The sequence below is a fragment of the Mycteria americana genome, chromosome Z, assembly GCF_035582795.1.
Source record: "Mycteria americana isolate JAX WOST 10 ecotype Jacksonville Zoo and Gardens chromosome Z, USCA_MyAme_1.0, whole genome shotgun sequence".
NCBI classification, from domain to species: Eukaryota; Metazoa; Chordata; class Aves; order Ciconiiformes; family Ciconiidae; genus Mycteria; species Mycteria americana.
The window spans coordinates 24,156,317-24,180,076 of NC_134396.1; the positions used below are offsets into that span (position 1 = coordinate 24,156,317).

Sequence of the window (23,760 nt, forward strand, 5' to 3'; positions counted from 1 at the left end):
TATTAATGAGCTTAATTTCCACTGTGTCAATTAAAAGGCAGGAATTTTCGACAGACAGACAGACAAGAACTGTCTGTATTTAGGTATTGTGATTAAACATATTACAGTAAGCACTACAGTTTCCACTAACAGTGCAGGATTTAGTCTGGGATCTACTCAAGAACAAAAATTCTTTAGTGTTACAGACTAAAAATTAGAATTAAAAATATTATAATTTTCACTGAGATAATATTATAGAATATATTTTTATTATAAATACAATCATTCTGTGATAGCTGTTCATGATGCATTTTTTTAAAAAAAGTTTAAACTCACATGCCAGTATTTACAGTTCTTCTAACAGCACTTCAAACTTTGTCTCATCTTTAAAAACATAATTTGTAACTATAAAAAAATTCTGCTAACATGCTATTAAGTATATCAAGTATCAAGATGGAGGCAAATGGGCAGCTGTTTTTAACTTTTGTTATTTTTATGACACATATAAGAAAAGCAGTTATCACAGTAAACATCATCTCTATCAATTAACTTCAAAAGCTACTTTCAAATATTGCCGGTCTGTTTTGCTAACAGTGGCTCTCTTTCAAAACAATAATCTAATTCTCTAAAGATACATTCTGCAAATGAATCACGGTTTAATCAGCTGATGAGCCTGTATCATATGCTGTGTTACCGAATGGGAAACTTTCACACTAAAATTAACATCAGAAAAGTCCAATGCAATAAGGCTGTCCTGTTTCACAAAATAAAATGTAGACTCATCAGCAAAGAAAATAATTAAAAAAAAAAAAAAAAAAAATCGGTATCCTCCTGATTTTTTCTACAGGTAAAAATGTCAACTTACCAGACTTGTGCTTCTTGTGTTTTGCTTTCTTTTTAATTATAAACAACTTGTTCTGGATCTCAGATTTATATGATTTGAATGGATGAAGATGAATCTCACGTTTTCTTTGCAAGTCATCAAGTTTTCTCTGTAAATTTTCATTTAGAATATCCTTCAACTTCTTTTTTTTCTTTTTCTTCTTTTTTGCCCGCAACTTATTTAGTTCCTTATTATTTCGCATTGAGTTCTCTAGCATTGTTTCTTTAGCAGATTCATGGTAATTTATGTCTTGGTTGTCATTATGAGTGCCATTGACATGCATTTGGCAAACTTTCAGTGTGTTCTCCTTGAATGGACTGATCTCAACTTTTACTCTGGGCACTTCAGCACAACTTTGTCCATTCTCCACAGCCCTTATTTCTCCTGATCTAGGGTTACCATCTATACCAACAATCTCTCCTGAACTAATCAAATTACTCAAGTTGTCTTTATAGCAACCAGTTTTTTTGATGTCACAGACTCTTGAGGTCGTGATTTCACAATTAATCTCCTCTGTAGTGACTCTAAAGCTATCTAAATGTGGGGTTTTTTCTGGACAGATAACAACGGAGTCCATACTTTTCTCTATTTCTGTCTTGGAATGAGGTAGCAGCTCTTCTTTACCACCAGAACTGACCTCCCCATTGCTTTTGCTTACATATTCATGTTTTACTTTCTCCAATTTAATACGTGACACTTTTTTAACTTTGATGGGAGGAGATGGGAATTCAGGAGCCTGAAAAGGTTTTTGTTTGTAAATCCGAACATCTGCACCACAGAACTGTGGAAAATGAACATATGCATTCTCCAGGTAGTCATAACCAAGAATTACTTCTCTGCATTCGTGGATAGGCTGACCTAGCACTGCATCCTGAACATCCTTTTGTGTTTCATACACGAAATCACAGAGACCTTTTAGCAGCCACACTTTTTGGTAGAATGGTAGCTCATGAAATGGTTTTTCCTCCAAGGGATTAACTTCTCCAAGGACCTTGAAAAACTGGGGACACAAACCAAGTTTTTCTGCAGAGCTATTCGGATTGTCAGTCTGCCCTACAACAGTATACCAGTGGTGTACTTTCTGTCTGAGTGCCGCCTCCCAAGTCCTGTAAGAAAGTGTAGGCCTGCGATGTAACGTAGATCGGCGATGAGGAGGACTTAACAAAGAAGTCATTATTTTAGATAAAAAAGCATTACACTGAGGCATCAGAAGACAACGTTCCAATTCATAGAATACTATTTCAGGTAAATTTAAAATCTGTTGTGCTAAACAAAGAAAATGACCAATAGCTGGAATCTCCCACATTGTCTCCATCCTTGTAGGTGCTGCTTGAGCTAAAAGTGACTTTTCCCATTCTTCTACTTCTTTCTGACTAGCTTCTTCTGCTTCTTTTCTTTCTTGCTCTCTCAGCCTATTAAAAGAAAGTTCATGAAAATTCAGATATCAGATGAATGAAAAGAAACCGGGGAGAAAAAAAATCAGAACTACAGCATGACAAACATACTTATCTTGAAGTAATAAAGAACACAGTACATAAAGTTTTAATTCAGTTTGTCTTACTTTAGATTGCACAACGCATCACTGCACCAAAACGGGAAATTATAGTCTTTTATTTCTATCACCACTAGTTTTAAAAAGGGAAAAAGGTAAGAAAAAAACCTGGCAGGTAGCAACAGTTTCGTTGGTTTAGAATTTTTTAAAAAAATGTATTCCCTTCCCCAATCCTTTTTTGGCAGGATTAAGTATTTCCAACAAACTATCCATATAAAAATCTCTGAAAACAAATTCTAGGTAACTCTTGCTTTCAAATGGTTGCCCTCTGGCTTGTGTCACCTACGTTGTAACTCCCTTCCCAAGTACACATGCCTAACTGTTAAGTGCTTCATTCATATACAAAAGCCATTTTCCCTCCCACCCATAAGTGTGTTACTAGTTGGTTTGCAATGGTGGTCAAAAAGGAAACAAATATCAGGATGCATGAAGAATGTGATGGAAAATAACACCAGAAATAAAATGTCATTACATTAATAAATGGTTTGCCCTCACCTGAAAAACTGTATTCAGTTCTGGTCCCCCTATCTAAAAAAAGGATAGAGCAGAAATAGTGGGTATTCAGAGAAAGAGGTTATCAGTAATCAGAGGCCTGTAAAAATTTCTGAAAAATCTGGGACTCTACACAAAACACTAGCAAGAGAAAACATGACAGCAATATACAAAACTAATATGATAGACTGGGAACGTCTATTTACTTTTATTTGTAAATTCATCACGAAATTTAAAGGCAACAAGTTTAAAAGGAAGAAATACTTCCACTTCAGATAATCAATCATGCGTAGCTTACCATCTAACTTACTAGAACACAGGACATGTTAATTTAGTTCCAAAGTGAAAAATAGGACATCTGCATGAATCACAAGAATATCAAGGGTTACCAGTAACAGGAGGGATTTTTCTTTAATGTTGCAATGGTAAACTAATATTTTTGCCTCAAGGCATAACCAGATTCCAAAAGATAGGATTAGGATACAGCTGTACTTACAGGAAAGTTTTTCTAGAGCTCATCCAAAGCTTCTCATATCTTTTTCTCTGAAGCTACTATCACTGACCACTGCTAGAAACAATTACCTATGCATATCACTAATGTGACCTGTTACTGGAATTCACATGTCCTTATTTTCAGATTGCTAACCTCCAATTATATTTCTTCATATACAAGTAGCAAATAAATGCCATGTATCCATTCAAAGCATCAATGCTTTCCAAATTCAGCCAAAGAGTAATGGTATATTAAAGTCTTTCCTTTGACAACATGAAGGTAATAGTGGCTTCTAGCATGAAGAATGTGTATCTGAAGTATTCAGTAGTGACTAGATATCTCAATAATGTAAAAAATGAGACAAACCTAGCTTAGCCCACATTTTAGTATCAATGCAGGAGAAATACGCCATGACCACAAACTTAAAATTTGCATCCTCTGTGTATGTAAAATGACATATAATACAGTAAGATTCCACTGAATACTTTATCTTATATAATTAAATTAAATTTCAAGTGACTTGTTACCATAATTTGAACAGAAATTTTTAATACCACATACATGCATCCTTGTTATTTATGTACCTATCAAATGCAGAAAGACTCATTCACATAAAACATAAAATTAAAATGTAAAAGCAAACAGGTCAGTAAACTCTCAACTTCACTCTCCCAATGCAGCATTAATTTAACTGTATAATGGATGGGATCTAAAGACAAAATCCCACTTTGCAGCACCAATTGAAACATATAAGGAATGTGGTCTAATGACAAAATGCCATTTGCCATTCTAGGTGAATAAACCAGTAAATTCAACAATACTACTTGCATAGGTAAAGTGAGCATTTTTTTCAATTCTGACTTTTGTGCTATTTCCATGTGTTAATATTGCATTAATATAATAAATAAAAATAACTAAAAATAATAAATAAAAATAAATAACTTAGAAGTGGGGCAGAGGAAGAAACAATAGTAAGTAAAAAGTGTTCTCAAAAATAAATTTCAAAGCACTCCTGAATCCCATCCCCTCCTCATTCCTAACTGTAAAACATACTTCCAAATCATCTGCTGCCTCTAAAAGGTGTGAACTCTATTAAAATAGTATGGAAATAAGCTTAAATATGAATAGACAGATAGCGAGATAGAACATTTATGGAAACAACCACATTTCAGTATCGTTTAATAAAAACACAGGCTGTAGGTGATCTAAAAATATAATCTTTGCAAGCAGTTTCAACTTATCATCAATAATTTAAATTAAGGCAGAATTCTCAAAATACAATACCCTAGATTCACCTCTGTCTTCTACTTCATAAAATGACAATCATTATACTATTTTAAAGATCTTTTAAAAAGAAAAACATATGTTGTTTCACTTGCAAAAAGTTTGCCTCTTTTTTAAAGCTATCATTTTATCACGATATCTGTAGTCATTCCATTCTCAGCAGACATTCAAGAAAAAACGTAAATAATAGCACACTTTCATATCTTCATTATTGAGGTCTTCCTAGTAGCTGCCCATCTTTTGGAGGGCATTGCTTTTTCCTGGGGTGGTTTTTTGAGATGGAGGAGGGTGATGAAGAGGGGAGAGGAGGTGGGGCGAGGGAGCAGGGGTGGAGGGGGAGGGAGAGAGAGAGAGAGAAACATTTGATATTTAGCAGGACAAACATCCTTACACTGAGAAATTATCTGGACAAACATATTTGGCTTTTATGATTACAACAATTGTAAAAAAACTTGTTGTTTCGTACTTTTATTTACATTTATCAGGAATATGTTTGCAGACATGTACTGTGTTTACAATAACAACACAAAACTATTCTAAGGTCAAGCTGACATTTCCAGACTAACAAAGAACAAACATATTCCTAGAACACGTCTGCAGCAGTTGTTTTGCAGCTCTTGAGTGGATAAAAACCGCGGCACCTGACCTTAAAACTCAGCAGACATGCTCCCCAAGTAGAGATACCACCTGAAACAGAGTCCAGACATAACTCCCCACTTTTTTTGTCATTTTAGATAAGACAGCAGACACATCTCACCAGCTAATTCCTTCTCACTTGCAACAAGAGATTTCACTTGAAGGGGAGAGGAAGCAAAGACTAGATTGTACTTCCCCACCCCCAATTACCACTTCTAACCCACTCAAGTGCGGAGTAATTTTTCACAGGTAAAAGATAAGGTATTGGAACACTGATGAGAAGGTACAGAGAACTGTTTTAATTCTACAATAACTTGTTTCTACAAACTTTCTTTTAAAAAATAAACTAGAAAGCTACGTACAAAATAACAATATTACACATTATTCTAAATTAAATCAAGATTTAATAGTCAGAAGAAATTAGATTTGGAGATGTCCCTGTGACCTTAATTCCATATCTGTAATATCTTACATCATATTATGACATACACTATATTTTTCCATAGGACTCAGTTCACTCCATGCTCACAACATCCTCAAAAAAGGCAAAATTGACTGTATAAGCATACCTCATTCCACAATTTGCTAATTTAAATGACTAACTTGCAACTGGAATTGAATTATTTAAATGTTTTAATTAACATGTCTGAAACTTATCCCAGGATCATGTCTTCAGAGATGGTAAAGACATAGAGCTGCCTAGCATAATTTTCAAAAAACTGAAGTGGTACAAACACTTGAAACCATTGAAATCAACCAGTTAATTACCTGTCATTCACTGGTGGGTTTAAAAATTTCAGTAGGAATGTACCTCTATGTTTCGGTATCTAAATGACTCTAAATAGGCAAGCATTTCCAATAATAGTTCCATAAGTATTTGTTGTTAACTAATATGTAAGCTAGTATGTATATTGATATGTTACTTAATTGGCATGTAACCAAGCAGCTGACTAGAAACTCATGGAAATGCAACTAATAATCCAAAGAAGATATTCAGTATTCTGATAATTAGAACAATTGAACAAGAAAGCAAGCTTATAAACAAGGCTGACAAGAAAAGTAAAGCAGATGTTGCTATATATATATACTTTGGGGGGGGAAAAGTACTTTTGCTGCTGTACAGAAACTATTAGCTGCAAAACAGTGAAATCAGCTTTGCAAAGACATCTTCTCAGTTTTTACATGTTGAGTCTATGATGATGAATGTATCACTGGAGGAGGTTATAAAACATTAAATAAAGAAAAAATGAAGTAGATTGTGCAAGAAATAGATAAACTACAAGGAAAAAAAAAGAAGTCTCTACAAAGGATATCTACATAACAAAAATAACAAAAGGATTTGGAGTAGGATTTCCATGAAGTTAACTACAGAAAAGAAGATAAAAACCACACTTCAGGATATTCTTCCAAAATATGAAGTTGAAAAAAGCTTGTAAAATCAATTTCAAGAAGGGGGGAGGGGAGCGGAAGGGGGGGGGGAATCGAAAACTATTTTAAAGATTTCATTTACTGCAGTCCTTTCTACTCATCATATGCGTAGTGCCTTAATTATGAGATGCCTGTGCCTTACAAGAGTATCTAAATATCTAAACCACGTTATTAGATATCAACTTGGATTTCAACAGGCAATTTCTTCAGGTATGAGGCTAAGTTTTTTAGGAAGGCACTTGCATTTGCAACCTTACTTATTCTGGCACTAAAAGTATGTAACTCCTAGTGAGGCAGCTAACCAGTCCAAACTAAGATAATTACTAGCTAAAAAGTACATGTATGCTGAGTGGTCAGCTGGATGGTCAGAAAGTGAGCACTGTTTTACGTTCCTGATAACTCATCTGCAAGTTGGGTGAACAGCAGGTGCTGCCTATCCAAACAAAACTGATTTGCTAGCACACAAGCAAGTTACACTACCAAACTACACACAATTTTATGGGGAAAAACAGCAGCAGAGCAAGACCAGGAGGAAGGCAAAGTTCAGTACGGTAGAAATTAAAATGCTAAATAGTTCACCCACTCCTTTCAGTTGACCATCACAATCATTCATAATTATACTCTGACACAGGATAGCCTATATTATAGCAACAGATTTGGACACTCATTCTTTTACAACTGTGATGAAAGACTAATAAAGCAATCAATAATAATAATAATAATAATAATAATAATAATAATATGTATCCACTAAAGTAGTGCTTTAATTCCAAGAATACAGTTTATACCATGAATTCTAATGGGATACATTTAAAGAAATAGGAATTCTGTATTAACATTTTGTGGCCTGAAAAAGATTTGGATAATTGTTCAGAATCATGTATTTTTTAACTTGGATTTTCCTTGCAGATTCAGTATAAGCTTTAAACAGGTATAAATGTAATTTCAGTACAGCAAACATCATTGTTATTACAAAAAATGCAGAGCGAGTGAAAGCCAAATTCAGTAATGAAAACGTGTATCTGCCAATGGACAAAGCCCAGTAGCTCTAAGGAATACTGCAATGGGGTTACCAGAAGGACGGCACTGCACACTCCAATTAAACTACCCAAGTCTGCAATCTTGCATACAGTTTTGAAAGTATCTATTCTGTGCCAACCTCAGTGTGTCAGATTTCTAAAAAAAAGAAGCTGAATAACAATTTTCTTAACAGATAACAATATATTCAACATAATCTATACTTCAGCAATAATCCAAAGTAAGTTTAAGAAATTGTAATACATTTTTGAATAAAAATAGTGTCCCATCTTACTGTCGCCAGTATGTGCATTTATATATAAAACACTTCGAAAATTTATATATGCTGTATCATATGATCTTCACTGGTAATATATTGCTAATTTTATAGGCCTTCCAATTTCCAATCCTTTCCCATAAAATACCGCTACAATGTACATCTGGAACATTTGCAATTTGGTGAGTTGGGAAATAATTGCTATAGAGAGGTCCAAGTTACTTTGAAAATATGGTGGATCCATTAGGAAATAAGAAGATATCTGAAGCATGATTATTTGAGGAGATCATTAGAGTCAAAGAAGTATTCAACCAGCTATCTACTGACATATTTTTATTGCTTCCTAGTGAGTGACATAGTTCAAAATTTTAGGGCATAAAGAGGCAAGCTAGTTGTGATCTTTTTCTGTTATTGTAGAATATTCTGTAGAATCAACCACCGTGGAGTATCCTTTGCATAGGATCTGGGACTTTTGAGTATATCCAGATACATGGATTTAACTGTTAATTACTACAGTTTTGCCAAATGTGCTTAAAACAGGTGTATGAAAGCAAAATTTTTATTTGATCAGGTAATATGTTCTACTGGGTCTATGGATGAATTAAAATCCAATCAAAATGTCCTTTTTCATAACACTGTTATCAAGTTCAGAGATCTAGAACACAGAGTTGAACACAAATCAAGAGAATTTTACCAGAGAAACAATACCCTAGTGATCTTTGCTTTTTTGCAAAGTATGAGGTGGATTAGAAGAAGAAAGATTCATTCATTTCTAGGGAAAAAGTACTGGCTAACACTCAAGTCAGCCAAAACTGTATGGCTTCAAATCTGTTGAAAATGAAGATTACCTGCAAAATGAGAGTGAACTGGTTATATATGGGAAAAATCTCCAAAACTGTAAACTTTGAAAAAAGCTGGAAATATTTTGCTTCCTAAAGCTAATACTGTCTTATCATCATGCTCCATGTTCAGATACAGTCTCTCAAGTTACTGTTAAAGTATACAAGCTTATAAGCTTCATTTTCCTCACAGTGAAACGTATCACAACGAACATTAAACACTGCCTGGAATTATATACATCTTAAATTTATGAAACCCACAAAATCCCACAGAGTTAACTACATGCACGTTCTAAATTTGTTACTGACAAGCTGAAATGCCACATCAGTGATATGACAGGAGTGGCATAGGCAGAGATAATTTGCTTCTGGCTATCAGTGAGAGAAGCAGTGACAAGATCACAGAATTAGACTGTAGTTAAGCATTCTAGTAGTTTTTAATCCAATTGTTGCATGGAAAACAGTCCAAGGAGAGGTATGATAAACTGTCACTGAGCTAACAGGAAATTGCTATGGATGCTTTCAGTTACTATTAAAGATTTCACAATCCTAAAATAAGAACAGTCTTAATTTATTTTAAAGCTTACATGACTTCAGCAATTTTTCAAGAAGGTGGTAAATCAAAAACTAATTTCTTGCTTTGTGGATGCACTGTATTGAAGTCCTACGTTCATTCATGAACTCAAGACAAAGAGCATCACAACATTTATTTACCTAAAAAAGCCTTAGGGAGCTAGCCCTAGTAGAGAACTAGGAAGATGTAATTATTTAAAAACAAAACAAAACAGTTTTTCCTATTACCTCTTTTCCTCTTTTGCTCTCAGCTGTTCCTCTTGTCTTAGAACCTGAACCATCACAGACTCAAATGTGCCTGTTGACAAGCCTACTAAATTGCGAGGCGTGGAACGACGTCTTGTTGAAATGCATGTTGTTCCTTTCTCATCTTCCAGCCCACAGCATCCTCTAGATGTTACAGCTATTGATGTTTTCTCTCTTAAATGCCTAGAAGAAAAAAGCAAGCCAATTCACAATTACAATTTCTCTTATCAAGAGCACTTCAATGCCTACACTACCAACCATAGCTCAAGCATATTTACTCAGAAAGAAGCAGTTATTTTTCACCAGCCATTTTTTCCAGTTTGAAAGTTCCTTTACAAAATTTTAAACTTAAACCCAACATGCTAACATGAGCTATGTTTTCGCATCTGTTTAAAAATGGTGGATATTCATCTCAAGTAACCAAATATTATTTGGAGACTGAATTTCCTATATTAATCCATAAAAATTTGGAAAGAAAATACTTCCACAAGACCTGAGATAAGAAACTACCATTTTTAGAAGACACCTGAAAATACGGGGGGGGGTGTGTGTGTGTGTGAAGTGCAATTGTTGGTTTGGGTTGGGGGGGGGAGGGTGTTAAACAGCAGTTTAGTTTTGTTAAACATTTAAAAAAAAATGAAAAGCAAAACACTACAAATTTGGTTGTAAAGTTACATTTCATCTTATACTGTTTCAAAGTACTCCAGAAAAACTGGTATAAGAAGTAATACTCTATCACACAACCTCTGAAAACATTTCAGGGGAGGGGGAAAAAATCCAACCACCATTCAAGAGCAATCTCCATTCTAAGGTAATTTTTTGTGGTTTGTAGCATCTGAGAATCATACAACCAACATTGATCGCTTCCATTGAGTCACTTGATGGGAATCATTGAGCTAAATACTGCTCTGTAATGAAGCAAGAATGATTATTCCAAGAAGTACTTCTTGAATTTCATTCTACTAATAAAATTAGTTCTGTTAAACACTTAAACCAAATCTGTCTGATCAAACATTGTAAAAGAACTTTGAGACTTCTAAATTCCATAATCTTTTCTATATATAGTTCTTAGAAACTTTTACCAAGCTAGTGTACACAGACATATTGAAAAAATCTTTACAAATCTCTGAAGACGTAGCATAAGAAAAATTCACTATATAGGGAAGTAGGATTATTTTTACCCAGTTTAATATTTCTTAATGTTTATTTGAACAAAGACTGTGCATTTGTGAAACAATGACACCAGCAATTAAATTTTTTTAGTAAATACATATACTGCTATTTGATGACACAGTACATAAATTGACTTCACTTTCTTATGGAGTTTCTAATAAAAAGGCATTGAGCATTCTCAGGTCCTACCAAATCCAATGAGTAGTCATATAATTCAACAAAGAGCCTTCAACAAATGCCCTTCAATTCAATACAGTTGAGGTGTCACACAACATACAGAAATGAACTTGGCACAAATCTTCCAAGCTGGATTTGGTTAGCTATTTATTTGCCAGCACTAACTCTTTTAAGCCAAGAATTCTTTTTTTTTTTTTTAAATCAAGTTTTACTCAAGCAAACCAGCAACATCCATGCCCCATTAGGCTCAGCTCCTTCCATTTACTTCCAAACTGTCCCAAAACTGCTGTTAGGCAAAACCAGTTTCAAATACAGTGTTGCTACACCAACACAGAATATATTCACTCTGGCTTATTCAGTTGAGTTCTGCACCACGCTCCTCAAGTGTTCCTACTACACAAGCAAGGGTCTTCTTACCAGCTGGTGGCTAATGCTCTGTGTCACTAGCAAGTTTAAGGTTGATGGACATGCACAGCTTTATGCATTTCCTAATACTGCTCCTTCTTCACCTTCTCTCTTTGCCAAAAAATCCTCTTGTTTTTTACATGCAAAATACTAAGTCACTCAGAAGACCGGTGGACCTTTCATTGTAAGAAGCCACCACGGTTTTCTGAATATGACTAAGCTAAGCCTATGTCAAACCCATGAGACAGCATGTATTTCAGTTGTGATTTAAACTGGGCTTTCTACTACATAGCTTGACAGCTTTCTATGCTTCAGCTGCTTTGGCCAATAAACAAGTTCCTGCCAGGGGCTTATATTTAAACATATCACAATTTCTATTTTGCCATTCAAGACTATAATATGCCAAGCATTCTCTTTCATTTTACGATTATCAAGAAGTATTCCAAGATTAAATTTCCCATTTCAAAGCAGGTACTTTGGCTGAAGATTTTATTCCTATTTATTTTAAAGACAGTAAAAATTTCACAGACTGTAAAAATGACTATTTTAAAGAGCCAGTTGTTCATACAGAGTTTGGGTAGTTTCACTTGCTTTTGACAGCATAAAATAAAGAAAGGAGCATTTGACATCTTGTCTAAACAAGTGTGCCTCCATGTTCATAAAAGGCTTCTTTCACAAGGAAAATGTTAGCCAGGAAATGCTGTGCTCTATTTTGCATTTTGGTATTTTTGGGTTTGGAATCTCCAAAGCATTTTGAATTAAGATCTGAATAGTTCCTAGCAGGAAACGTTCCTCTTCGTGGAAGTATTGAGAGTTTGAGGATTTGAATGGGTTGTGGGTTTTTAAAAAAACATTACAATGGTATTTTTTACATAAAGAAACACACTCTCCTGTTCTAGTTTATGTAAACATCATCTGCCAGGGCCCCTACAGAGTTTTCTACACCTACCGGGACAGCAGCGCCAGCTTCTGTTCCAGCATCATCTCCAGCTTCTGGGCCTGTTTGGAGAGCCAGTGATCTACACCATGCAGCCGGTAACATGTCTCCAGCATTAGCCGGAAGTCACCCACGAAATCTGCTATTCCTGTGTACTGCCCACTGGAAAATTTCTCTTCCATCTTCAACAGCCACATTCCAGCTGGCGACTGCTGAAAGGAGTGACTGCTGCTACGACCCGAGAGGGAGCCAGCTCCTTCTTCCCTGACGGATGCCTGATCCGCGAGGGGCTTCAAAAACGGTGCTGTCAGCGGTCGGTACTTCTCCATCAGAAACTCGCGCAAGATGCGGTATCCCTGCTGCAGCTCGGGATTCAGGCTCTGCTCCCAGGAGCAGCCGCCGCTCTTCCCTCCCGCATCATCTCCCTCCTTGTCCGGCTCCTCCTCCCCGCACCGAAGGCGGCTAGCCGCAGGCCGATCCGCCGAAAGGTCTCCGCCCGCGGCGCCCGGGGGCTCTGCCGAGTCCATGTCTCCCACCCCGCGCACGCACAGGGCCTCGCCGGCTCCAGGGGCTTTGCCGGCGCCGGGCCGGCTCTTCAGCATCAGCTAGGGACCGCCACGCTCCCTTTCGCCCAGCCGGCGAATCGACATCGGGCTCACCTATGCACAGAGACACGATTCAGCCCGTCGCCACGCTCCCCCGCGACGGCCTCAGCCCTGCCCCCAGCTGCGGGGGGGGGCGGGCCGCGGCTGCCGGGGAGGAGGCAGCAGCCGGCCGCCGGCTTGGCCCGCCTCTCCCCAGCGCCAGCCTCCCCCGGCCTCCGGCTGGCGCACCCGGGCCTGCGTACGGCCCCGCCCGCCCGAGGACCGCGCCCTCGCCCTCAGGGGCCGCCCCCGGCGAAGAGCAGCGGCGCACCGCTCCTCCCGCATGCCGTCCCCCGCCGGCCTCGCCCCCCTCCCCGCCCGCGTCCCGCCGCCGTCACGGAGCCTCCCTCCTCCGCTCGGCCGCGGCCCCCTCCTGAGGGGAGGAGGAGAAGGCGGACGGGCGGCGGGTGCCGTCCCCGCGCTGGCCGCGCCCGGCCAGCCCGCGTCTGCGCGGCGAGCGCTTCCCGTCCTCGCCTCACAGCGCGGCGGGGCCGGCCCAGTGGCAGCGGCTGCAGGCGGCCGCGGCGGGAAGCGGTGTCAGTTAACGGTCGGCGCGTGCAAGAGGGGGTGAGGAGGGGACGCGGCGGCCCCGGAGAGGGACGAGAGAAAAGGACGCGGCGCCTCACCTAGCGCGCATGCGCCCAAGTGGCGGCGGCGCGGTGGTTGTTTTGGACGCCAGGTGAGGTGGCGTCATCAGAGGGCGCCTAGCTCGGAGTGGGGCGCGGGAGGCTAAGAGCGGTTGCGCCGCCCGGGGCGGCGACTGTTGGTGCGCACGCGCGGGGGGTGGGGGTGGTGCGGCGGGAATGGGGCGCGGGGGGAGGCGGCGGTGGGGGGCGGCTGGCGCCGAGCTGGACGGAGCCGCCTCCCGCAACAAGGTCGGTGAGGCCGTGCTCTCGTCAGGGTGGGTGAGTCGCCCCCGTCTTTCACGCTGTTTTCAGTCGGCACGGTTGTCGGTGCTGGTGCGTAATAACATCCACCAACTTCACCAAAGCATAAATGGACCTTAGCGCTTGTGCTAGGCATACCAGGTTTCCTTAAAGAACACCCAAATAACGGATTTCGCGAATGTTAAAGCTGTTCGATTAAAGACATTCAGCGCTTAAAGTGATCAAGTTTGCAAAAGCATTCCGTTCTGTCTACTGAACTACTTACCTGAGGAGTTAAGTGTTCTGTGAGTGGAAGCTACTAGAAACCACGTGGAACCGTCCTTGGGGTGCACTTGCAGTCCTTTCAGATTTGCCCTTGAGCACCCTCCAGTCCTGCTCACCCCTGCAACGACCTACTGAGGAACATTGCTCGGGCTCCAGGGGACTCCACAGCAGTAGTATTAAGCACCTGGGAGATAATTATTTGTGTGCACAGTTTTGAGCTTATCCCCTCCAACATACGTAACGGTCTGAAAAGCTTAGCGTACTTCGCTAAGAGAGAGACAATGAATATTGTCTTTGGGCCCGGCCATCCAGGCAGTTCTTTACCCAGCGAAGAGTACACCCGTCCAAGCCATGAGCAGCCAGTTTCTCCAGGAGAATGCTGTGGGAAACCGTGTCAAAGGCTTTACTGAAGTCTAGATAGACAACATCCACTGCTCCAAAGGGCTTCAAAGGACTTTTTTCTCCCACAAAGACTAGAAACGGCAACACTAAAGTTGATTTGACTTGTGTCAGCTAACCAGTTACCATCTCTCCAGCTGCCTAAAAGCTCTCAGTGTACAGGTACCTGTTATGATTTCTTTGAGGTGGCTGTCTTCTAAATGAAGGAAAAAGAATTTGTAGTCTCTGGAATATGCAGCTTTGTGATGAGGAGAGAGACTATAATGAACTACAAAGCCAGTATCTGTTTTCCACTTTTTTTGTATTCCAAAAAGTTAGAATTTTAGTTCAATGCTCATCCTTTGAAAGTGTTTTGTAGGTCTCCCCTGCCAGTCAGGACTGAGATAACATGGATGGTTATATCATATGCTGCATATCTAAGTAAATAAGAGCAGTTGTTTTCAATGTATGTTTAGCTTTCAACTCCACTTTTTTTTTTTTCTTTTTGAAGAAGGGCTTGTTTTCCTGGAAGCTCATTTATACTTTCTCCAGCAATACCAGGTAGCTTAATAAAAGTTGTTACTTCTTGCTATAAATCTGGCCTTGCCTTGAGGCTATGAGAACATGTGGTCAGAATTCTGCATACAATTCATATACTAGCACCTGCGAAGCCACAAAATGTGATGTCCATAGATTTTGGTGTGTTAACATCTCAGCTATATTCAGATCTGCCTTAGAAAACAGATCTTTTAGTATATGGTGATGAAAGAAATACAGATATCAAGATTACACTCTGAAAGTAAATTTACAGTGAAGAATGGGGCCACATATGACAAAACAAGATAATATCCTTTATTGGGAGCTGTGACTTGTATCACCAAAATATTTGAAAGGGGATATTTTTTCTAAGTATGCAATCAAAGGATAAAAGAATAAAAATAAAAAAGTACCTGAAGTGAAGTATACTGGAGAACAGATCATTGTATCTATCTACAACAACTTTTAGGTGTTATTTTGTCTTCTGTAATGAAAAAATACGTTGCATTTAACCAATCCCGTAATATACTATCTATGTACCTTCTAAGTCTTGCCACACGAGTGCACTGTTGAATAAAAACCATACCCCATTCCTGCTTTAAGTTAGAGGTAGTACTCCACTTCGATGTAACCAGGATATAACTGCTGGAGCAACAGCAAACAAACTAGAAAATACGTAACAGTGGTAAAATGGAGTTGTGTTTTACCACATTCAGTATTAATAATACTGATATGTACTGATATGTAGCTGTGACTCACATATCAGAAAAAATATGGTTCAGAATAAATAGAGCTGATAAATGTAACACTTCAATGACCCTAATCTAATTTATCTCCATAAATCTGAATTTGATACACAATTTTTGTAAAATGTCATGATAGAGATTTAAATCTTTTTTAACCATAAAAAATAATTGCAAATGTGCATCCACATGATCTTCTCTAAGACAGAATGTTACACTAAATGAGCTGCTCTGCCTTCATGTTATCACAAAGATGGCTGTGACAAGTGTGCTTCCCTGTGACTCTGTGACATTTATAATTATCAGAGTGTTGATTTATTTCAGTTTATTTCTGTTTCTCATTGGTTTCTGTTGTGTGGTTTTGGCTGTTTTGTGAAATAAAGTTGTTTGAGCTTGTCCCTCGTTAGAGTTAGTTTCAGTGTACCTCCGTGACAATGGCAAGAAATTTTGCAATTATAGTGTTATCCACAGTGTCTGAGGTGGCTAGGGAAAAGTGCAAATGTCAAGTGGATAAAGGTATCCCATGAGCGAGAAATCTGAGATACGCTTGGGAAAGAATAATCTTCCATATACAGTTCATAAAGGACAGAATGATCTTGTAAAGGAATAGAGACAACTATCAGGTCTGACCAGTATCCTCTACCTCTGATATGATTGTTGGGTGAGGCAACCTTAGCAGGTCATGGAGGTCAAATTCAGGGATCTAAAGTTAAGAGAGTATTTTAGGCTGACCATGAAAGCATCCACAATTTCTACAGACACCCATTGACAATGTCAATGTCTTTGTCTGAATTGACATTTGACAATGTCAATTCAGTCTTTTCCTGAAACTTGATCTGGGTATTATTATAAAGTTTTTATAGTTTTATAAATTTTATACACTTTGCCTTTACATTTGCTCTCAAACTGAAATCAGTGTTATTAGACCATAAAGGAGCAGCTAGTGGCTACAAATATTATATAGAGTAAGGTGAACTACTAGGCAAAACCCAAAAGCTTTAACTCCCTGAGTTACTTGTGGCCATTGTCTATATTTAACAACAGATTATATGTGCATTCTCAGAGATTTATACATAATTCTCAGAAAATGTGTAAAATATTTTACAAAAACTACTCTAAACCTCTCAAATCCAAAGGCCCTCTAGCTCAAGTTGTTGTCTATTCTAACCTTTTCAAGAGGACTATAGCATTTTTGTAAAGCAAGATACCACTGTTCCACCACCCTCAAAGAATCATTTAGGCTGGCAGAATTACAATATGCGTATTAGGACACTGGAAGGTTGTATCCTAACAGGTCAGAAGCTGCCTGTTTCCGGGTGTGGGATGAAGAAAGAAGGATGATCTCTGCAGCAGCAGTACAGAAACAGTGTTTAGGAAGAAGAGTAAAATTGTCTGTTTCTTCCTGTGAAGCCCTGGACTTTCTGAACCTTGAAGTAATGTTACCTGTTTGCTTCTGGAGCAGTAAAGAGGGATCAAAAAGTATCTTTCACCTTCAACTTTAGGTTATGCTCCACATACCAGAAAAAAATCTATTCTTTATATAAGATACATCCACTCTGTATAATTTTGTTCTTCTCCTGGTAGTGTCATAAATAGTGACTGATTAGCTTACTGTTGCCTTCATTCTGCTTCTTTTAGTTCATACATTAAACCCAGAGGTCCAAAATTAATTTTGTTGCTGCTGATGACCCTGACAGTGACATACAAGACAGCCCACATTAAGGGTCCTCAGAGCTCTTCTGTGAGGTGACTGAATTAGCACTGCCAGCAGATACAGTTAAACTGTGTGCCCAAATAACCACACACTCCTTTTGCTTACATAAACTAATGGTAAATAAAACCAACACCAAACTCTAGAAAACACTATCAAAGTCCTTTTCTTTTGAGGATCTGCCACCTGAAGTTCCCTTTCTATCAGCTGAATTTTATCAAAAATTCTTTGGGAACATGATCTCTGGCATGCGAAGAAAATAATCAATATTTGAAGTGTTCCAGACGAGTTTTTCTGCTGATCTTTTTCATTCTCTCACATGTCCCACCACCATTACTTAGATCTTCCTCCTATTTAGGGATACAGTACTACTTTTTATTGCTAATGCTGTCCTCATTGCCAATTAGATATACAACCTGACAGAAAACAGAGAAAGCATCCTTGAATTTTACACTTTAGAGATATTCCCCCTTTTTTGAGTTCTCAAAGCTGTAAGCTGTTTTGCACACAAAGTTCTGCAGCAAGTAATGCTGAAAAACTATAGTTCTCCCTAAAATAAGTCATTGTCAGCAACTTAAAGTAAAGCAGAAATAAAATCTTACAATGTGTTGCAATGCATCAAAAATCCATTCTCTTACAAAGACCATGAATAAATATTTAATTTTTATTAATATGACAAGTTATGGTTCAAAATTCTATTATGATGTCTTTTTAGAACTAGAGAAAGAATAAAGCAATTGAACAAATGCAAATGTTTTTTCTTGATTCCAGATTGCCTTTGAAGTCCACTGCATGAGGTAGTTCCTTCTGATTAGACTGCTAAACCAGGCTCCTCCTGAAGAGCAGTGTGATGGAACTTGCCATCTTTATTCTATTCTAAAAGTTTAACTTTTTATATTCTTTCCCATTTCTACATTTTATAACTCACTTACCTAGTGCCAGCTACTTTTTCTCCATAACAGTGCACTGAAATTACTTTTTGTCACCTAAATATGTGACAGGCAGAACAGAGATGTTCTGACATTGGCTTCTGAACAGTAAAACTAATCTCAGCTGGTTCCCTGTGAACTGATGTGTACTGATAGGCAGTTACTCTGCTGCAGTATCTTCACATCCTTAAACCTTCCCTCGTTCCCTCCCCTACCTTCCATTAACAGCAAGGCAAGAGTGTCACAGCCCAGTGCTGTGACTGGTTCAGCTACGTACGTGCTCGCTGGTGTCACAGGTGAAAAAATAACTTAAACTGCGAATGCTAAAAGGTGGCAGATAACGGCTGCATGTTGAGGTAGTGATGAATATACGAAACGCATCTTTGAAACTCTGAAGCACAAGCCTGCTGCCTGCTAGCTGCAATTGATACGGGCTGGCTGTAAATTTTGGTAATATCTGGACAAAATAAAAGTGACATGTCCCGAACCCTCCAGTTAATAAAGAGACAAAACCACCAGTTAGGAGGCAGATCATGCATTGCGCTTCTGGCACATAGACTATCTGGATTTAGAAAACCAAGGGTGTGGGTCCCTGGAAAGAAGAGCTGACTCCAAAAAGAAGGGTCCCTGAATAGAAGTGGTCTCAGAAAGTGGAAAGGGGCCCAGAAAGAGGAAGGTGAAATCCTGGTTCGAGGAAAGATCCTGGAAGTGGGGAAGATCCAGGAGACCAGAGAGCTGTGTGGAGATGAATGCTGTGGGATGCCCAGGGACCTTGGCCAGTAATGCCTGAGACGGGAGGCTGCAGGAGGCAGCACAGCAGGAAGCAACATGATTTTCTGCCCAACCATCCCAGACCAGCAGGGACCTTCCTGCGGAGGAGGCAGGTTGTGACCTAGGAACATGACGTGAGTGAGTGATTGTGCCAGATAATTAAGTAGGGTAAAAGCTATAATCGCTTTGATTCTGAAATAAACTCCAGTGTTCAGATCCACTGTGGGTTGTCATTTACTCTGCTGCACCCGGACAGCTGGACAGCCAGTACATATAGTAGGTCCTTAGCCGAAGAGAAAGGATAACTGTTGGGATCAGGCTGCAGTTTTCCATTCAGCAATGTATGTCAGTCTGTCTGCTATTCAGCTGCTGATGTTCACAAAACTTGAAAGAATCTGTATTTTTTTCAGCTAAGCTTTCTCCTTCCATGCCCTCACCAACCTTGGTCAAAATTATCCAGCAGGTTCAAAAGTGATTGGAGAGGACAGACAGACAGACAGCATAACTGGATAAGCCTCAGTTCCTTAGAAAATCAGGGTAACAGGAACTTAGTAATCTCCAACACTGTACATTTGTACTCTTCTGTCTGTAATTGTGCAACACAAGAAAGGCAACCACAAAATTGCTTCATACAGAGTTGACATTTATTTATGTGGAAGGTTTTGCAATTATACTTTACTATGCCCAACTGCAGAGCTGGAACTTATTTTTCATTGTTCTGGTATTATAGAAATGCCAGTTATTTCCCTTTCCCATTGCTGAAGAGTGGAGAAAAAATACAAGGACATAATTTTAATAGCAAAGAGAGATTTTGAGAGAGGCTAGATACGGACAGTAAAAGTACATAGAGAGGCAATGTTTAGGTGACTAAAACATTTTCTCTGTTCACTGCCCATTCAGTTCCTTTATAATCATTAACTGTAAAGACCGTGTTCTACAGTATCTGAGAAGACGTATCACGGGCCAGGGCTAAAACTGCAGTCACCCAGATATGAATGTCTGCTTCTGGCAGGGGAAAAGAGAACTCCTCCAAATATATTCACATTATCAACAATTCTACAGTATGCATTGTATGTCATTGTGCCTGGTGGCTGGTGTCAAACAAAAGAAGATGTGGCAGTGCTTAGTCACCTTACGCACGGAACACACGTACAAGACGGCACTTGTATCGCTACTGTACCAGTCCATCAATGAAGAATAGTGGAAAGACCGGGCAATACTTGAAAAGTATAAATTAAAAGGATGAACTGTATTTCTGGATAACTACAAATACTGATGGTTGTTCTGGAGTATTTTCACAAAAGTTGCAGGAATCCATCAGTAAAATTTGGTTAAAACCTAACAGTCTTCAGTTTCATGCAACCACATCTCTTCTGTACATCTGTTTTCACTCTACATTCAAAGAAAGAACATGATTAGTTCCAAATAGGAGATTTAGAAAAGTTGGAGTAAATAAATGAATCAATCAATATAAATAATTAATATTTTTATTAATATTAATTTCACAGAATCACAGGATAGTTGAGGTTGAAACAGACCTCTCGAGGTCTGTTGCCTCCATGCTCAAAGCAGGGGCAACTAGAACAGCTTTCTAAGGGCCTTGTTCAGTTGGGGTTTGAGTATCTTCAAGGATGGAGGCTCTACAACCTCTCCAGACAACCTGTCCCAGTTCTGCCAAGCTGCTTTCCAGTCAGTCAGCTCTAAGGCTGTGCTGGTGTGGGGTGTCATTCCTCCCCAGGTCCAGCACTTTGCATTTCTCTTTGTTGAACTCCATGACGTTCCTGTCAGCCCATTTCTCCAGCTTGTCAAGCTCCCTCTGAGTGGCAGCATCTGGTGTATCCATCCAGTGTATCAACTACTCCTCCCAATTCTGAGTTGTTTGCAAACTTCTTGAGGGAGAACTCTGCCCCAAGATCTTCTAGATCATTAATGAAGATGTTAAACAGTTCTAGCCCCTGTATCAGCCCTGGGGTACACCATGAGTGACTGGCCTCCGAGGTGGACTTCATGCCACTGATTACGACCCTCTAAGACTGGCACCAGTTTTAAACCCACTTCACTGTACACTTATCTAGTCCATATTTCATCAGTTTGTCAATAGGTGTGCAATAGAAGACTGTCAAAAATCTTACTAAAGGCCAGATAAACAGCATCCACTGCTCTCCTGTGATCCACTATGCCAGTCCTCTCATCACAGAACACTATCAGGTTGGTTAGGCATGATTTACTCCTCATGAATCTATGCTGACTACTCCCAATCACCTTCTTGTCCTTTGTGTAGTGTAGAAATGGTTTCTAGTATTATTTGTTTCACCTTCTCTGGGATCAAGGTGAAGCTGACAGGTCAGTACTTCCCACGATCCTTCTTCCCATCCTGCTTGGAGATAGGAGTGGCATTTGCTTTCTTCCAGTCCTCAGGAATCTCTCCCAGTTGCCATGACTTTTTGGAGATAACCAAGAGTGGCCTCGCAATGACATTGTCCAGCACCCTCAGCACTTGTGGGTGCACTCTCTTAAGTCCAAAGGGCTTGTTTACATCTAGTTTGTTTAAAAGATCCCCAACTGGATCCTTCTTTATGGAGGATGTCTTCATTGTGCCTCACTGAAATCAAGACAACTAAAGAAAAAGAGAACGGATCTCTTTTTAAGATACAGCATGGCCTCCCTTTGTGTACCTTTTAATATGAAAATGCAAACTTCTGGAATGTCCCTTTATATTGTGTGACTCCCACTTTTCTTTTGAAGTTAACCCTACTCTCCTTTGGAATAGAAGGTCTAACACCAATGTTAATGTGACTTAATTTTGCATGTAAGAAAGAGAAGCTACTGTAGTCCAAGGAGATATCCTGACAGCCTCCAGGTTTTCCTCTATACGCAGTGAAAGCACATGGCTTATAACACCGCTGGGTATCGCAGCATATTACTGTGCAGTGGACCACTTTTGCTGAACCCCTTCTGTGGACCTGTGTGTTCCCTAGTGAGTGAAGAGAGCACGTCTTTTGTGATCTCAAGTTCAAGAGACATCATCCTTCTGTTATTCCTGGAAGCACCAAAAATGATGGAACCCATAATGAATAAAAAACAACTGCAGTAACATTCAGTGTGAGAACTCTAAACTTTGAGAAGTGTTAAAAACTGTTTATACAGTGCCGTTTTTCACTTTTGTGTGTGTGTTTTTAAGAACAGAGGTTTCTCAAAAAATGGTAAACTTTGCAGCAGTGGTCAGCATAGACATTACTAAGTCATTAGTCTTCTGTTGCATACAGAAACACATGGAGGTTTAAGTAAGTGCCCGCTGTTTTGAGTAGTAGAAAGCTTCACTGTACAGTAGAACAGAATTATTTAATGACAGTTTGGAAGTACTGGGAGCAACAGATAGGCTACAGTAGACTCAGTTTAGTCCTATATATGTCTTTGGCATGCCATGTAAACAGAATGTGAAGTAAGATAAAGTTGACTGTTACATACTCATGTTAAAATGTTCTTAGAATATTAAAAAACCCTACAGTTTCCAAGAAAAAAATGTGTTGATAGATCGCCATGTCAGTTTGTTTCAGTGAGCTGCTAAATATATTCAGTTTGGTATCTCCATGCCTTTGGGGGAGAAAGACCTCAATGTGAAGAAAAAGAGGAACTTCTCATACAAATATTAATATATGTTCTGGTATAATGAAATTATAATCTGTATTCCCTAATAGTAAGTCACTGGATTTTAGACTAGAAACTCTGTATTCAAAACGAGAGCAAATATTTTTGACATGACATCTCCAAAATCTGAAAATCCTATCTTTCACATCTGTTTTAATGTTTTCAGTCACTTTCACTGAAAATGTTTTGGATAGGCTTTCTTTAGAATATGACTATTTGTGATCAAACTTTTCACCAGTGTAAATCTGGCAATACACTGGAGTCAGAATTAGAAATAAGTTTTTATATCTGATCTTTTTTCTGGTATAGTCCATTGGCTATGTTTCAGTTTTGTGCCAGCCTGAGAGACTTTGAGTTAGGTCTCCTGCAAGTTGTTTGCGAATTAACTGGCTGATAAAATGTAGTTGCTTTTATTTACTGTATGCTCAATTTTATTCATGCAATAGCGTGTGGTACCAGGAAACTTTTTGCTTCTTCTCATTGCTGCAAATATTGACTTTTTGCAGCTGAGTATCATTTTACCTAAAAAAAAACCCAAACCATTTTTAGGCAGTTGTTTTCCTTGTTACTTTCCATGCCAATCATGATACTAAAACTAATTTTATAGTAATTTTGTTGATGTTTTTCTCAATATGACTGTTTTCTAAAGGCTATTGCCTTTCAAGATAATTTAATATGAGATACTAATTTGAATTAGAAGAAAATTTTGAAGATATGTCCAGTGATGGGCTGGACCTAGCGTTGTAACTGTAGAGATACAGTTACTAGCAGGGTCTGCGGCTGATGAAATACATCGACTCTAATGTTGAAGCTGGGAAAATTAAAAAAAAAAAAAAGGAAAGAAGAGTGAGAGACAG

General features: G+C 38.9%; 1 protein-coding gene across 5 annotated transcripts in view; it reads right to left on the reverse strand.

Moving 5' to 3' along the window:
• The window catches only part of BRD10 (bromodomain containing 10), a 189,949-nt gene that overhangs the window by 45,593 nt on the left and 120,596 nt on the right, over positions 1–23,760 (reverse strand). Inside the window, exons 1-4 of one of the 5 annotated variants that reach the window (XM_075488359.1) lie at positions 13,662–13,727; positions 12,404–13,050; positions 9,682–9,882; positions 845–2,274 (exon numbers count right to left, since the gene is read on the reverse strand). In XM_075488359.1, coding sequence (XP_075344474.1) covers positions 845–2,274; positions 9,682–9,882; positions 12,404–12,993 — 2,221 coding nt within the window. In that variant the 5' untranslated portion in view covers positions 12,994–13,050; positions 13,662–13,727. Of the gene's footprint in view, positions 1–844; positions 2,275–2,909; positions 2,945–9,681; positions 9,883–12,403; positions 13,128–13,661; positions 13,728–23,760 lie in introns of those variants that run through there. The other 4 variants (XM_075488361.1, XM_075488360.1, XM_075488362.1 and 1 more) reach the window with 4 other exon arrangements.